Here is a 17869-nt window from a genome sequence, read left to right as displayed (position 1 = left end):
AGTTAAACCCCAGAGATCTGAGGGCCAGCTTGTGTCAACTGCCTTTGTTAAAATTAACCCTGAGCCGGGAGAAGACCTGGAGAAAGATGCCGTACTAATCCTGGGTATCTTAAGTGAGTGAGGAACAGGGAGGAGAGGCAGGACTTAGATGCTCAACAGCGCATCAGCATCTGCTCACAGGACAAACCGCACTGGGCTTGCTGGACAACAGTCTTTGCCATCCTCTAAATCAAAGTGCTAGATTAGGTCAACTCCAAGACATGTTTCCACTCCAGATTGATGTAACGGGATCATATGCTGAGTTCCTGAAATCTGCTGTACACGACGCAAGAGCTAAATACCTAAATGATGGACACAGTGGACTGAGTTGTGTGGTGTAGCAAATTCCAAGACATCGTGACATCCAGGCAGTGACATGGTTACTGTCCTGGGCTGATAGCTCTCGGGTGAGAGAGAGCAGAAAGACACTAGAAAGTGTGTGGCTTGCCCCCCGCCGGGAAGGGGAGTTGACGGGCAGACAAGATGGCTGTGGGGAGTAGCTACAGTTGTCCAGGGACTGCAGCCATTAAAGAGAAACCTCACACTCTTCCCTGGGACAGTAGAAAAGGTACCCGAGGGCAAACCGTATCCATACAGCCTCCAACTTGTGAAAACGCATGTTCATTTGAAAAGGAGGTCCTGAATCAGGAGAGTCAGCTGCTTTTCACCCTCAGACTCAAACACACAGAGCCATTCTAAGCCTTAATGTGTATAAACTCTTAGGTGTGCTGTTAACTGTTCTTTTCAAAATACATGAAATAAGTTTATCACTGTTCAGACACAAGTATCACCTGTGAGTTATCTAGCGTTATCTGGAAGAGTCAGTAATAGGGTAACAGTGACACCACAGGAGCTCTTTCCATAGTCTAGGTTCTTCCCTAAGCACTTCACATACAATAATCCACTTAATTCTCACGAGACAGTCATTATGTCTTTCTGTCCCTCCATCCCTCCTCCTTCTCTCTCTCTCTCTCTCTCTCTCTCTCTCTCTCTCTCTCTCTCTCTCTGTGTGTGTGTGTGTCTGTCTCTGTCTCTCTGTGTCTGTCTCTCTCTCTCTCTCTCTCTCTTTCTTTTTCCCATGTTTGGAGACTGAATGAGCAAGAAGTAAATTTTCAATTTAGCTTCACCCTAAGTTTTAGGTCACCAGCAGGATGCAGTGATGCTTTGTCCTTCTGAAACCTCCTGAACCACACCTCCGCAGTTTCTCAGAATGGCCTCTTACACTGTTGACAACATTCTGGGGTTTCTCTAGGCCACAACTTCAAACTCTTCCACATTCCTCCCATAAACCAGCTCCAAAGGCCTGTGAGTCACATGGCCAAGCTCATCACAGAAACAGCCCCACTCCTTGGTACTGACTGTCTGTGTTTGTTAATTTTCTTGTTGCAGCAGAACATATGACAGAGATTCGGGGAAGAAGGCTTTTCTTTGGTTCATGCTTTAGGTGGTAATATAACCCATCGTGGTGGAAGGCACAGCAGTCGGGTCTACGAACATCAGCCATACTGTGTCCCACAGTCACGCATGCTGGTGTTCAGTCTGCTTTCCCCTCTTCCCTTTTCTAGTCAGTCACCCACGAACCAGTGTTAACCACATTCAAAAAGAGTCTCCACTCCTCAGCTAACCTTCATGAAAACACTGTTGACAAACACTGCTGTATTTCCAAAGACAATCCTAAATCCTGTTGACAAGTAAGATTAACAATCATGCTAGCAATACCCAAAAAGTCTTCTGAAATGGAAGTTTAGGAAATACTAGAACTCTATGTTCTCTATTTTCTCAATTTTTATACTTGAAAGAAAAAAAAATCTCTTTGCTTTAAATGGCCATGGGTGAATTGACACATTAAATGATAAAGGGGGTTCACAAACCACTGTACGCCGGCTGCTAACACTTTAATAGTACCCACACTTCAGCTGACCTCTCTGTAAAAACGGAAACTGCATTTCTAAATGTCAAGAAAGAAAACCAGAGGAGAGGTTGTGTGTGTGTGTAAAAGACACAATGCTAGCATGCTGCTCACACCCTCTCAGGTGAGTCTGGGATGTCTGAGAGAACTTGTAGTGTCTCCAGCAAACCGCTAGCCAGGCTCAGGAAAACAGAGCGATTAGAAATAACTAAAGGCCCCATTCACTTATACTGTGTACCTGTGATATGGTAAAACAGTTTGCCAGAGGGCAGTGGTGGCACTCACCTTTAGTACCAGCACTCGGGAGGCAGAGGCAGGCGGATGGAGCTCTATGCATTTGAGGTCAGCTTGGTCTACAGAGCAGTCAGGACTACACAGAGAAACCCTGTCTCAGAAAACAAAATCAAAAATAACAACAAACTCCCCCCCCCCCCCAAAAGCAGTTTGCTGTGTGTTGGAGATATGGCTCCATTGGTAAAGTGATGGGCAAGTCAGCATACGGTTCAATCCTCTGTACCCACATAAACAGACAGGTGTGGTGGCGTGTTCATAATCCCAGTTATAACATATGGGGAAGCAGAGATAGGCAAATCCCTGGGGCTTGCTGGCCAGCCAGCTTAGGCTAATAGGTGAGCCCCAAGACCCAGTGGGGGGTCCTGAGGAATTACACTGAAGGTTGACTTCTGGTCTCCGGACACATGCACACAGGCAAGTGAACACACACACACACACACACACACACACACACACACACACACACACTTATTGGGAGCCTGTGACAAGCAGGGCATTTCCTTGTTCTCAGAAGCAGGTTTCCCTCTGTGGCAGGTGAATGGTCAGGTGAAAAGGAACATCCTTGGTGGAGCCAACAGAACGGCTACAGGACCTCACTGGTTCCCCCTGGACCTCACTGGTTCCCCCTGGACCTCACTGGTTCCCCCTGGACCTCACTGGTTCCCCCTGGACCTCACTGGTTCCCCCTGGGCCTCACTGGTTCACCCTGGACCTCACTGGTTCACCCTGGACCGCTGGCTTCAGTCAGTTCACACACCAGCAGTTTCTGTGACAGTTGGCAGCTACAAGCAGGGCAAAGGGACGCACATGTCACTCACGAACACACGCAGCCCAGCCATCCAGGACCAAAGGGTTTTCTTGTGGACTGAGAAGTCCTCTGAAAGGTGGCCTTTCTTTTTCTTTTTGTTTTGGACAGTTCTAGATTCTTTTCCTTTGGCACTTAGTGGAGTTCTTATTGAAATGCTAAGGCGAACTGAAGAGAGGAGAATACGAAGCCAACTCCCATCCAAATCTGTCATCAGTATCAAATGTGCTAGGTGCCCCAATAACCTGTTCTGTTCTTGAACTTCAAATGAAAGAGGTCAGAGACTATGCCCCAGTCTAGTGAAACAAGAGAGGAATTTATAAGTCTTCATATATGTCACAATTCCATGTTTTATCAATACTTGACGTGGACTTTTACAGGAGAAGCAGCTTATTCCTTAGAAATGAACTACAGCAGAATCACCGAAGCCACGGGAACAACTCACAGGGGGAGCCGTGTCCTGAAAGCTTCTTCTGGGCACATCTGGAAGGAGGGTGAGGCAAGGAGGCACCTCACAGTTACGAAAACATCTGCTCCCAGGTGCCAGAAAGCTCCTCGTGAGTTCTGAGGCCATGGTGTGCCCCATCCCAGTCCCTTCCCTGCTTCTCGAACTTTTACCTTCTGGCAGATGGGAGGCAATATTTTCTTTTAATAAGAGAGGCCGCGCCAAGACTCTGGACTTAATAAATGATGCTTGACAAAGTATTTAGCTTTTTTTTTTTAAGTGATTAAAAGGAAATGTAGAGCTCAAAGAATTGAACTTACTTTGAGAAATCCGAGTGGGAATCTGTGGAAAGGTTACTGCTCTTCCTTTCTGTCATTCCCCACAACAAATCATTCTCTATAGAGCAAAGGTAGTTAAAATGCCCGTTATTTACAATCAGGTTTAAAGCCTTTATGGCTCCCTCAGGCATGGTCCTGTTTTAACATCGTAAGTAAGAGAAATGCACTAGTCGATACCCTTCAATCTGGCCTCAAGCTCAGTCCCAGTCTGCTGTAGGCGTGCCCTTGAAAGAGACACTAACATGAATGTAAATGCCCAGGTTAAGAAGGCAGGGAGGAAACATCACAGCAAATAAGTAAAAGAGAATTACACCACAACTTATATTCGGCAAAAGGAAAAAAAAAAAAAGAGCATGGAAATATTTTGTAGTAGAGAATGCAACTGCAGGGCTGGAGAGATGGCTCAGTGGTTAAGAGCACCAGCTGCTCTTCCAGAGGACCCGGGTTCAGTTCCCAGCACCCACATGGCAGCTCACAACTGTCTGTAACCCCAGTTCTGGGGGCCTGACACCTTCTCACCAATGCTCATAAAATAAAAGTTAAGTAAATAAGAGAATGCCACTGCAGCTGGGGCTCCCCACCCTCTCTGCCCTTTTGTACCTCGGGCTAAAAAGAAGCCCCATCCATATGTTAACTGATAACTCTTTCTTTAGAGTTCCAGAACCCAGATGGCGTTTATAGCACTCTTCACAAGGAAAGGTACAAGTCCACCACACTGCTCTGGAGAACAAGACTCTGCCTAAAGCCCAGCCTCACTGCCTCCTTCTCACCCACAGAAATTCCCCAACAAGGAAAACAGAGCTTCAAAGAACCAGCTCTTCTAGATCCTTCAGGGCTGGCTGTGCATAAACCTGATTCCTTTCTACCAGTGTTCATTCTCCTGAATACTGGTATCTCAGTGGCCAGAAGCAAGGATGTTTGATTCTGGTAACCCTAGAAGGCTGAAGCTAGCTTTGAACCACCAAGTTATCACACACACACACACTTAGGAACTGCATTAAGTAGGCCTTGTTTATGTTCTAAGAAACTATGGATGTTACTTTAGGAAGAGACAGCCAAGGACTGGAGCCCAAGGGTTATATACTCAAGAGTGGTAAATGCTTCGTCCAGGTGAGGGGAGGGCTTCTACACGTTTACCCTAACATTTGCTTACTCTCAGACCAAACAACAGAAACAGCTAAAACGGAGTGAGAGTTCAAGAACATCATCTCTCAAGATGATACTGTGTGTTTCACTGTGCACTCACTTAGCAAACACTATGGCAAGACACTGTGCTCTGACAGGCTCTCCTGCTCAATAGGAAGACATGTTAACCACAACAAGAAATGGAGGCTTTCTCCTGGAGCGCTACAGAGGCCCACAGCAGCAGAAGCATGGCTTTTTTTCTGGTGTGGAATCCTAGTTCCCACTTACTTAGTCCGAGGAGACAATTTCTCTTCACTTCCCACATCTATGAAGTGGGGATATCCACTGTCTTCTTCATGAAGACAGTGCTGACAGGACTCAATGAGAGAACATAACATGCTCCAGGCCGCAAGAACACGAAATAGGGATTCAGCTATATACGATAAAGCTATACCTAGAAGGGTCACGGAATCTTTCTGGAGGAGAAGTCAAATATCAAGGAATATTTGATATTATTCGGCTTTTAATATATCAGCTGTTTCTTACTATCAATTTCTTGTGTGCCCATAACTCCTAGGCCATAAGGGCAAACAGTATAAGTCTCTCAGATCTTCTGCTGATCTGTACTAGGTAACACCCCTACAGAGACAACGCCTGTCTCCTAGGAGACAGGAGGACGTGTAAAGGCATAGCTTTATTTCTTGTGCATATGAGGCTCAGACCATCCCTTTCTCTCACAAGCCTAGTAGCAATGCAGAGCTACTGACTCAGAATAAAAGGGTTTTTTTGCATAACCAGGTGGAGTGAAGACTGGGGAGAATTCCTGACTCTGGGTTGGGGTGAGAGTGGATCGGCCTGAGGAGAAAGCTGCAAAGGAAAAGTTTTTGCAGATGGTAGGTGGATTTGAATCAGGTCAAGAGAGCAGGAGAGGAAGGAAAGATGGGAGACGGAGGAACAGAGGACAAGGACAAGAGCTTAGTTAGGGCTATGAGAGGACAGGAAGAGAAGGGACAGAGAGGAACTGAGTGTCAGATTGGAACTGACACTGTGTAGATAAAACTTTGTCTTAGAGAAATAAAATGGACAGGCGGACGGAAGAGCACGGTGTACACAGATTCTTTTCCCTCAGATGATCCCATGCCAGCCATTGCATCTTCCCCAGGATTCTGGGAGAAATCTTCTCAGGGCAGGCCCCTGGGAAAATTCCGATAATAACCAAAGTGCCTGGTATGCAGTAAACAGGCTGTACACGACCCTCGTTATTGTGGGAGTTCGGAGGACTAAGCAACTGATTTGACTCAGAAGGCAGAAACAAGCCCATGGGGTGGTAGTTAGGGGAGATGGTGTTAAAATTGAGCACTGAAAGACAGGTAGGTAACTGGGTATGTGAAGAAGGAAGGGGAATGGAAAGAAGCATTCCTGCCATGGCAAATTGTTCAGCTAGAGTACAGGGAAGATCCCTGAGCAGAAAGGATGGAAAGGGTTGTCTGTAAAGTACCACTCTATAATGGAGTACCATTACAGAAACTGTCAATCACAGCCTTTTCAACTAGCTTCCTTCACTCCCAATCACGTCCTAGAAATAAGTGCATGGCTACTGAGCTTCAGGCCAGCCTGAGCAGCTAAGTGAGCCCTATCTCAAAATTGGGGGAAAAAAAAATTAAAAAGTGCTGCTCAGCAGCAGAGCTTTTTTGCCTAACATGTTCAAGGCCCCAGTGCAGCATGTACACAGCGTGTGAAAAAGCACTATGAATCTTCAAGTCTAAGAAGCAGAAACTTCCAAGCTAGGTCATTTAATCTTTGTCCACCTCAATTTTCTCTTATGAAAATATATACCAGTGACTTCAGGCTGGCAGGAAGGAATTCTGAGATGGTAGGAAGGGCACCCTAGGAAGGGAAAACTCACTGGTCTCTTCAGGTTGGTAAAGGTAAAAACTGCAACCAATGTGAAGGCCCTTTACACACTGGCGTCATATAAAATGCCAATGTTTTCCTCCATGCCACACAGGCAACAAAAAGGATGTACCCTTCACAGTCAGACCAACTTGGGTCTGAATTTTATGGAGCTGGGTCATTTATCACGGCAAAAATACCCAGAAACTATGGGGGGGGGGTTGTTTGTTTGTTTTGTTTTTTAAAGATTTATTTCTTATGTATACAGTGTTCTGCCTGCATGTCTGCCTGCATGCCGGAAGAGAGCACCAGATCTCATTACAGATAGTTGTGAGCCACCGTGTGGGTGCTGGGAATTGAACTCAGGACCTCTGGAAGAGCAGTCAGTGCTCTTAACCTCAGAGCCATCTAGCCTGAAACTATGGTTAAAACACTTTATTATTTGCATCTTAATTAAAAAACAATGTGGCTCCTGCAATGTTCTTCCTCCTCTTACTCTGGCCACTTAGAGGCAAATGCAGGATCCGATGGCATGCACTTCACAGTCTCTCATAGTTAGTTTATCTCTCATTCACCCCTTAGCTCTCTTACCTGGGCCATTCTGGCTTTGCACATTTTTATGTGCCTCAGACCCCATCACATCCTCTTTTAAAAAAGAGTCTGAGCCTATAAGTTAATCACAAACTTATCTCATCCATAGCCTTCAACCCTACACAAAAGCCCTCAGACTTCTTTGTCCATTCTTCTAAGTGCTCAGCAAATGGACGGTAAATAACATCAAAGTTCATGGCTTAGTTGACCGATACCAGAAACATCCAAGACTGTCAGCCAAATCAACACCCAATTCAAAGCCAAATTTCACTACCCACGCTTCACAACACTGTTTACCAACAGTGCATTTTTTAGTATGTTGAGGGATAGTTTTAATTTGTTGAGTCAAGTGCAGTGTCCTACATTTATCTGCATGTATCCTCCGGTCCTCACTGCCGCCTTTGTGAAATTGGCCCGGCAGGCATTATTTCTATTTTCAACATGGGAAAACAGATCTGATAGGTCTGCCGGGGCGGAGGCTGATGGGAAGCCAAGTCCTTCACTTGCAAGCCTGCCACCCTTCATCACGATACGGTGCTTTCTGGGGGGTTCCGGAATCACCAGAATCCCAAACCCCAAACAGCTTAGTCTTTCCAAATTACATGAAAACACCTAACAATGGAATGTCTGCTAAGGAAGATAGGAGAACACAGTCAGTCACTAGCAGGCAAGATGTGTTAAAACTGCAGCCTCCACTAAGCCCTTTAAAAAAAGTATTTGCATGGATGCAGAGCATGAACTGTTTTTCTTGTACTCTGGTTACTGTTATTGTAACTTCAACTCTCACTTTTGGGCACGATCTATGTTTACATGTAATTGTGGAGGAAGATTAAAGAAAGTAATGGCACAGAATCTGCATGCAATATGCACCCCCTAGAGCGTATCGAGGCACTTTCGCCGTGCTATTGTGCCCTCGACACTCAGCCCAAGGAACCACGTCTTACCACCACCGTCCAAAGCCCACATTACTTATTATTCTTACTTTACACGTGGGTTAGATATAATCACAACTAATAAAATGGGTTGGCTTTTATAATCTCTAAGTCTGGATAACTGTGAGGACTATCACCTATATCTTGTTTGTTTTTCATGAAAAAGTCAATGAACCAAAGAGGAAGTTAACGTCCAGAAGTAACTTATTTCAGGATCACTAGGCACCACCTTCGAGAAACACAAGATTACGAAGTACCAAAGGGCATCTTGGGCTTACCCAACCCATCCACAAGTCCTGACAGAATGGAGATGGGGGTGTTTAATCTCCAGTGTGCAAAGTACAGGCTGCTGGTCCCTACAGTCAACCTTCCAGTCGGCCCATGGCCCCGGGGACGAAGTGGGCAGACACAGGTCTGGGGCAGTGACCTTGACAGCCCCCTCCAGGGAAGCTCAGCACGGTCACGAGACTGGGGTAGCGGCCCGACAGTCTCTAGGAGCCCCGGGGAGGCTAAAAGTGTGAACACCGCCACGGGACAGCGGTCTGGTCGTGTCCGCACCTCCCTCCGAGACCCGGAGGATGCTCCGCCAACAAAGGGTCTCCCCTGGTCCCCGACGCCTATAGTGGGGCCGACGGGGAAGGAGGCCCAGGGGTTCCGAGGGAACACCGGTGGGCGGCCGGCCCTACCTACCTCCTCCGTGACCGTAGGGCAGTAAAAGATGAGCACTAGGGTGGTGACCAGGTTGATGGCGAGGCCGATGAGGGTGATGGTGTTGGGGGCCATCCAGAGCGGGATCCATTGGAGCAGCCAGGTCCAGTAAAGCTGCAGCGGCGGCTCGAACAGCGACTCTCCCACCGCGGTGTAGCGGTGCTCCTCCAGCCGCCGCAGCTGCGCGGCGCTCAGCGGCTCACCCAGCGCCTTCACCCAGCGCGGCGCCGGCCTGGCCCCGGCGCCCGCCGCCATGGCCGCCTGCGGGGCCCGCCGCGACCCAGCGCAGCCCGCGGCCAGCGCGGGGGGCGGAGAGAGCCGAGCGAGGGCACAGCGCCCCGGGCCAGCTCCGCCGGTGGGACTCACGTAGCGGCGGGCCGCGGGGGGCGGGGCGGGCCGCGGGGGGCGGGGCGGGCCGCGGGGGGCGGGGCGGGCCGCGGGGGGCGGGGCGGGGGCGGGGCCGCGGCGAGCTCGAGGGCGGGGTGGGGCCGAGGGCGGGGCCTCAGCCAGCTCAAGGGCGAGGGCGGGGGCGGGGCCTCAGAAAGCTCGAGGGCGGGGGTGGGGCCTCAGCGAGCTCGAGGGCGGGGCCTCAGCGAGCTCGAGGGCGAGGGCGGGGGCGGGGCCGCGGCGAGCTCGAGGGCGGGGGCGGGGCCTCAGCGAGCTCGAGGGCGAGGGCAGGGGCGGGGCCTCAGAGAGCTCGAGGGCGAGGGCGGGGGCGGGGCCTCAGAAAGGGCGAGGACGGGGGCGGGGCCGCAGCGAGCTCGCGGGCGGGGGCGGGGCCTCAGAGAGCTCGAGGGCGAGGGCGGGGTCTCAGAGAGCGCGAGGGCGGGGGCGGGGCCTCAGCGAGCTCGAGGGCGAGGGCGGGGCCTCAGAGAGCTCGAGGGCGAGGGCGGGGCCTCAGAGAGCTCGAGGGCGAGGGCGGGGCCTCAGAGAGCTCGAGGGCGAGGCCGGGGCGGGGCCGCAGCGAGCTCGAGGGCGAGGGCGGGGGCGGGGCCTCAGCGAGCAGGAGGGCGAGGGCGGGGGCGGGGCCTCAGCGAGCAGGAGGGCGAGGGCGGGGCCTCAGCGAGCTAGACTGGGGCGCCCGGGACCGGTCGTTCAGCCTATGGCGCTTTCAGACCCTGGTCCTCTGCCGCTGTGATTTTCCTCTTGGGGCTCCAGGACTGGCCTTCCTCTCCAGCCTCTGCTCACGTTTCCGTGGCGACGTCTCGCTAGCTTGGACCGTGGCCGAGCTGGGTTGTCTACTGAGTGCTAGATGCTACTCTGTTCCATTGTGCCTACGCTCCGGCCTTTTATTAAAAAATCAAGGAGATGCACGGACCAGTCAGAAAATACTCAAGCACCACGGAGGGATGTAGCCCCTCCACATAGGGACTTAGCTAACCCTCCCTGCGTGATTAAACAGTGAGGTTTTGAAATAAACAAAAACAGACAAACAAAACAGACCTTAGAAATATTGTCAAAGGGGGAACTGAATGTTTGAAACCTAAATGCCTGTTTTTCAAACTATTTGATACTCATCACGGTGGCTGTGTTTTAGACACGCCCTTAATGGAGTAGGAAAAATCTAAGCTTCACTGAACGGTTGAGAAGGCTGATTGCCACATAATGGAAGGTCACCAGTCCCTTACCTCACAATGCACCATTTGGACTGTCATAAACATGTTCTATTGCCTAACCAACAAAGGGGAGCCACTTGCTGCTCTTCACGTCCTGGCTCTGATCTGTATGCATCTTTCTAAGGCATAAGACAAGCAGGAAACTACTTTCCAGACTCTTGGATTGAGCAACATGGATCAGCAGATGCATTCTACCTCACACTGTTTTGAGGAACTTGGGCCTGAAAGCCAACCCCACCATCTCATTTCCCGCAGCCCAGTACGGAAGTATGATTTTTTTGTTGTTGTTGTTTTTTAATTGTTGAGAAAAAAAATCAAAAGAAGAACAATGTTTATGATTGTTGGAATTTACAAAATTTAAATTTCAGATCTGTGAATGTAGCCGTGTTTATTCTAATAGAGGTGAGGACTTACAAAGCCTTACTACCTGGCCTTTTGCAGAAAAATTTAGCAGCCAGGTGGTGGTGACACATGGCTTTAGTCCCAGCACTCAGGAGACAGAGGTAGGTATGGGGGGAATGGAAACACTTGCATTTTATATACCTGGTATTTTATTTATTTTGCTACCAGACTTTGAACCTAGAGCCTTGCTCTCTACTGCTGAGCTTTATCTTCAGTTCCTTGTTTGCTTTTTATTTTGCGACAAGACCTTGCTATGTAGCCTTGAACTTGTGATCCTCCTGCTTCAGCCTCCTGAGTAGCTGGGATGACCAGCACGGCCGTCACACCTGGCCTCTTCTAATGAGATGTGGGTGTGAAGGGGCGCACAGCATGCTCAGAAGGTATTGACAGTTGCTTTAGGCTGCATCTAGGTAAACCGCTATGGCCTGAATGAGACAGAAACTCATTTTGCCCAAACATGATGTCTGGGTAGGTAATCGGGGGCTGCTGCAAAAGCTCAATGTGTGAGAGACGCTGATTTCTTCCATTTCACTGTCTGCTTCCTTTAGGGAATTGTCCTTGTCCTGGTCAAAAACAGGTGACTGCGATGCCCAGCCAACCGGAAGGAAGCAAAGAGAAGGGGCGCAGAACTCTCTTGCTTTGAAGGCTATGATCCAGGGTTTTATTCCTCATTTCTGACAGCACCCTGTCATGCGAGTGTGACACCTAACTGGGAGAAGAACTAGAAATGTCGTCTTCAGCTGGCCAATAATTTGTATGGCTAATTTCTACTACTGTTGAAAAGTGAGAGGGTGGGCGTTGGGGAGCCATCTGCCCACTTCAACCACAGGCTTGTGTTCTGAATTTTTTATACACTTTTTAAAAAAGAAAATATTTTATTAATTCTTTGAGAATTCCATACAACATGTTTTGGTCATATTAACCCCCTTATTCCTCTTCCTAATTCCTCCCAAACCCGCCCCTAATTCCTAACCTCCCCAACCTCGTGTTCTCTTTGTTATTACTGTTTTGCACCCTGTCAAGCCCAATTTGTGCTGTCCATATACTCCTGTGTGGGGAACGATCCAGTGAAGCATGGTCAACCTACTGGAGGCCACACCCTTAAAGAAGGCCGATTCTCCCTCTCCTAGTAGTCTTCAGCGGCCACTAGCTCCTCAGGGATGGGGAGCAGAGAGCCCCTTCCTCCTCCGTTCTAGACTGTTGACTGACTTAAATTTTGTGCAGGTCTTCTGAAGGCAGTCAGAGCTTCTGTGAGTTCATGAGTTACAGTGGTTCTGTCACATCCAGAAAACTGCTTCGATCCAGTCTTTACAATCCTTCTGTCCTCTCTCCTACCATAGTCCGTGAGTCTTGAGAGAGGTATGATACGGATGTCCTACTTATAGCTGAGCGCTTCTCTGACACTTATTTTCCACACTTTGACCAGTTGTGAGTTTCTGTGTTCACCACCATCCACTACACAAAGAAACCTTTCTGGAGATGGGAGAGCTGCACTAATCTACGGGTATAAAGATATGAATTTAGAGGGCTGTGTCCCTTTAGCAGAATAATAGGAGTTGGCTTACCCCAGGGTCCTGTAAGCTCCACCTCCATGGGTTCTTAGTCAGGGTTATAGTACCAGGCATGTGTTTCCTCCTGTGGAGTAGGTCTTAAATTCAATTGGAAAGTGATGGGTTACCTCCATAATATTTGTGCCATTGGTGTATCTTACAGTGCTGGTCATTATTGTAGCTCAAAACTTGGTTAATGGGGTTGGGGATTTAGCTCAGTGGTAGAGCACTTGCCTAGCAAGCGCAAGGCCCTGGGTTCGATCCTCAGCTCCAGAAAAAAAAAAAAAAAAAAAAAAAAAAAACCTTGGTTAACACTGTTGATGACTCCCCTCCACCCTTATTTTACAGATGGGCATGATGAGGTTCATGCTCTTGTCCACAATTACACATACAGCCGGTACAGTGTTGAGCTAGGATCCGAGTTTACACGTTCTTATTCCAGATCCTTTAATCTCAATCTGCAAAATGTCACCTAATATATTACATGATTAAGTACAAAATTAAGCATTACTAACTTTAGAAATCTGAAATGCTCCAATGTTCAAAACTTTTGAAGCAGTGACATGATGCTTGCTGCAAGTGGAATATTCCACAGCTGATGTCATAAGATATGTTAGTCAAAAAGAGAAAAATTGTATGAGAATACCTTCATATGGTTTATGAAGTATATATGAATCATTAATGGATATTGTGTTGAGACTTGGTTTCTAGACCCAAGACTTTTCACTTTATACATATACACATTATCTGAAATCTGAAAAATATCAAAACACTTCTTATCCCAAGCATTTTAAGTAAGAAATACTCAACATGTAAGAAAGACTTAGATGGGGATTTACTTCTGCCCATATTGAACAGTCTAACTTCTATGTATCATGTAGGTTTGTGCCATTATAATTTATTTTGAAGATTCCATGAAGAATTATTTTCTTAGATAAGAAGCAACAAAATAGAGTGAAGAGGAATGAGAACTGGAGTTCATAGCTTCTTTTTTTTAAGGAAAGCAGGGTTTTGCTCTTGGTTCTTTTGTATAACTAATACTCCTATTTCAGATTTTCTTCAACATCTTTCATGTTGAAGCCAAATTTCCAAAAATTTTCCATAGTTTCATGTAGCCATGGTAGGTACAAACTGTTCATGAAATAACTACATCAAAACCCAGTTTTCTCTGGTTTGGACTATAAGTAAATATGTTGCAACTCTGTTGGATTTGGTCCCAGGTTTTGGTACCAAAATGTGAGTTTTGCAACTCTAGGGAAAGGTATCCTGACTACTTGGGGAGTCAGGCAACACCTTGAGCTGCTTAGGACAGCTCTGACGGCTGGAGCTGCAAAGAGACAGCTCAACCCTTGAGGGCAAGGCATCCTGGACACCTGGAACTGCTTCAGGGCAGCTCTGCCCTGGAGGTATCCCAGACACCTGGAGCTGCTTAGGACAGCAAAGAAGCAGCTCAGTCCTGGAAGGGAAATTTTTCTCACTGCTCTGGAGAGTCAGGCCTGGAACTGCTTCAGCAGGGAAGGGTATCTTGACAATTCAGGAAAGTCAGGCCTGGAGCTGCCAGGACAGCTTTGCAGGGAAGGGTATCCTGACTGTTCGGGAGAGTCAGGCTATACCTGGTGTGATGGGGGATGGTCTCCCCACAGGATATAGCAATCCTGCTCCTCTCCTGGAGAGCCGCTCAGCATCCACTAAAGGAGGCTTCTTAGCAGAGCTCTACTTCTCCAGCCTAAGATGTTGCTTCTTTTGCTTCACTCTGCAAAAGGGGAAACCCCTGCAGAAATGTAGCAACCGCCTCTGGCTCTGGAGAAATGTTACTTTTTCAGCTCTCTCTTGCTCTGTCTACTGAGAGACTTCTCAGCAAGGATCTTCTGTTCAGCTCCTCCTTACTCTGTCCACTGAGGGATGTCTTAGCAAAGATCTTCTCTACAACAGTGAATGAAGATCTTCACACCCCAATACTCTTTTGAGAAAGAGATTTATTTGGGAAGGAGGAGTCCAGGAGAGTAGCTACCTCTACCAGGGTAGAGAGAACAGCCCACAACTGACCAGGCAGGGCAGTTTATATAGGATGTCTTGGGGGCAGAGTCAACCAGTGATTTGATAGGTTTTTTTTCTGCCTAGGGATTGGCCAATTTTGTGGGCTAGGGACAGAGATGGCCCTGATTTCAGAGCCAAACTGTGTTTCTTTCACTGGTCTTTTTTGGCTTTTTGACATTACCTCTAAGGCCAGGGCACATTTCTTTTACTGACTCTGATTCTAGGGACCAAGAGTGTTATTTTGGTACTAGTTTCAGAGTCAGGGCATGTTTCCTTGGTTCTGGGTTTGGGGATAAAGTGTTCCTTTCTCTGGCTCGGGTCCCAAACCCAGGCTGTGTCTTTCCCTGGTCCTGGGCCCCAGGGCCAGGGTACTACTGTCCTGCTCTGTGATTGGTTTCACAAGTCATTTGGCCAGGGACAGAGATGGCTCTGATTTGAGACAAACTATGTTTCTTTCACTGGCCTTATCTGAGCTATCTTTCCCTAGTTCTGGACTCCAGGGTCGGAGTGGGTTTTTTTAGCCAGCTCCTTTTCCCTACATGGACAAAAAGCAAGGTTCCAATCAACAAATCACCTGGACCCCAATTTGATCATGATACATTGTTTATGTGTATCAAAATTTCACACCATATCCAGTAAATACCTACAATTAAAGTAATGACTTTTAAAAAAGGAATCACTTGGCTAGACTTGCAAAATATACACATTCACAATTCTTCTGTCTGGCTTATTATAATCTGAGGATCTTATTGTGTCAACACTTGTTTTTTAACATTTTATTTTTTCTTTATGTATTTGAGTACTTGCCTGCATGTATGTATGTGGACCATGTACATGCTTGGTGCCCCAGAAGGCCAGATGATGGTGTTGGATCTCCTGGGATTGGATTACAGATTTTGTAAGCTGCCATGTGAGTGTTGGGAACTGAACCCAGACCTTCTGAAAGAACAGCAAGTCCTCTTAACCATTGAGACATCTCTCCAGTTCCATAAATGTTTGCTTTGATTATGTTTACTTTGATCTGTCTTGATACTTTTCTATTTGAGATCCTAAAGTTCACATTTTATGTGACTATGGTATCTAACAAAATATGTAGATATACAGTGTTCAATAATAAATCAACTAAAACCTTTGATCTCCTCTCTAGAAATGCTCACTGTCCTAATCAAGATCAGAAAAAACAAAACAAAACAGAATTTCACAACAGTGTCCCTGAGATGTGGTAATTGTGCTTTTTATCTGAAATTGCAAAAGCAATTGAGGATTAAAGAAACTGATCTCCCCTGGACACAGTTCTCAGCCCTCAATCTTGTTTATATCCTCAATCATTTTTTTTAAATGATCCTTTACTGAGTCCACATTGTACTGTTAAAAATGTTTTCCATAGCATGATTTGAGGAACCCTAAGGGGAAGCTCCTTCCTCAAAACTTTCCTTTTTGGCCAGGCTGTGGTGACACACACCTTTAATCTCAGCACTTGGGAGGCAGAGCCAAGCAGATTTCTGTGAGCTCCAGGACAGCCAGAGCTGTTACACAGAGAAACTTTGTCTTAAAAAAAAAAAAAAAAAAAAAAATTCCTCTTTCAGCAACTTTGATTACCTAAAACCCTGCCTGTAGCTTTGGGATTTAGGAAGCCACATTTGAATGTTGGGTTGGATCATTATCTGGAGGGGTGTTGTGGTTAGAATCTGCACTGTGCCCTCAAAGACAGTTTTAGGCACTGGATCCCCAGTGGATGGCACTGTCCTGGGAGGTTGTATAACCTTTGGGCAGTGTGGCCTACCTAACAGGAACTGGTCCCTGGTGTTGGGCTTTGAAAGCTATATGCACTTCCTGTTCCAGCCAGAATACAGAGTTTTCTGATCCGCCAAGATCTAAGGAGCCTCCACAACATGCTCCCACCACCATGCAGGGGCCCAGCCTTGCCCACCAGGGAACCAGGAGCCAGAAGAAATCCTTCCCGAACCTTAGGTTGCTTCTATTGGGCATTCTGTCAGAGTGATTTGAAAAGGAACAACACGAGGGGGTACGTTTACCGGAATCTTTCCTTTAAGAAGGGGACTGGGTCTGGAGAGATGGATCGGCTGTTAAGAGCCGTTACAGCTCTTCCAGAGACCCAAAATTTAGTTTTTAGCACCCACATCGGGTAGCTCATAAGTACTTGTAATTCCAGTCAGCGGAATTACACTCTCTTCTGGGCTCCGTGGACACGGAGCGGAGAGAGAAATCTTAAAACAAAAAAAGGGGACCAGCAGAAGGGACAAAGGGTTGATGCTGATGACCAGGTAAAGAGGAGATGTGAGTATTACCAAAGTACATGACATCCATATATGGAAATCTCCCAATGAAATTCATTATTTTGTACAAGGAATATGTACTAACTGGAAATTTTAAACATAAGGAAAATAGAATATCTTTCCTTTGGGACAGCTGAGAGAGTGGTCCCACATAAATATTCATACAAGGAATTAGACAGAGAGCTGGAGCCTGCCTTCACCCTCACCCCGGCACACAGACATGTGAGTGTACATGGATGTCATTGGGGGATCTCACTGAAATGCAGATTCATAAGTTTGTAAGTCTGGGGGAGAAGCTGAGATTTAATTTCTCAGAAGCTCCCAGGTGGCCAGGTGGGGTCATCAAGTCACCCTTTGAGTCATAAGGGTCTAAGCACACAGCCTTAGAAGTCTGGAGGGGGACAGCACTCTGAGCAACGGCCCCAGCTGAAGTGGATTTTTAAAAAGAGAGAAAAGACTACTAGAGTAATTAAAAGATCAAAAAGAGCAGCTGGACTCTATTTTCCCAACACTGATGTTCTTAAGACACAGGTCTAGATAGAAGAAAGATAGGTACTTAAATTTTATATTTTACTCTGTAGTTTTTATTTACATATATTTAAAAGACATATTTATACCAATTGTGTAATCTACTTGTAGAGCAATGGCGGCTGCCTGCTTTTGAGACCTAGGTTAGGGTGTCTGAAACTTTCCTGAGGGAACACTATGCCTCTCAGGCCAGGAGACCTTCAGCACCCTGACAAAATGCCTGAAGAAACCAAACATCTGTTTGACTATCTGTGAGGAGAATGTTTTACTATTAAAAGAAATGCATAGGTTGTCGGTAATTAGTCCTGACTAAGCCAGAAAGGGTGAGGACAGGGCTTCACATCGAGGTTTCCCACCCCT

At 47.1% G+C, this 17869-nt stretch overlaps 1 protein-coding gene and 1 long non-coding RNA gene across 3 annotated transcripts in view; one reads left to right on the top strand and one right to left on the bottom strand.

Moving 5' to 3' along the window:
* Chpt1 (choline phosphotransferase 1) overlaps positions 1-9349 on the bottom strand; it is a 37887-nt gene extending 28538 nt beyond the window's left edge. For both annotated transcript variants that reach the window (XR_009375103.1, XM_059245522.1), the window contains exon 1: positions 9062-9349. Coding sequence is in view for 1 of the 2 variants with exons in the window: in XM_059245522.1 (XP_059101505.1) it covers positions 9062-9334 (273 nt within the window). In the remaining variant the exon portion in view is untranslated. The remainder of the gene's footprint in view (positions 1-9061) is intronic.
* Positions 9350-10126: 777 nt separating this feature from the next.
* Positions 10127-11979, top strand: LOC131894931 (uncharacterized). The gene is made up of 2 exons (XR_009375055.1): positions 10127-10962; positions 11646-11979. It is a non-coding gene; the product is annotated as an uncharacterized LOC131894931 (long non-coding RNA).
* Positions 11980-17869: the final 5890 nt, after the last annotated feature.

The sequence above is a fragment of the Peromyscus eremicus genome, chromosome 18, assembly GCF_949786415.1.
Source record: "Peromyscus eremicus chromosome 18, PerEre_H2_v1, whole genome shotgun sequence".
NCBI classification, from domain to species: Eukaryota; Metazoa; Chordata; class Mammalia; order Rodentia; family Cricetidae; genus Peromyscus; species Peromyscus eremicus.
The sequence above is the reverse complement of the archived record's forward strand: the minus strand, read 5'-3'. Positions and strand labels throughout refer to the sequence as shown.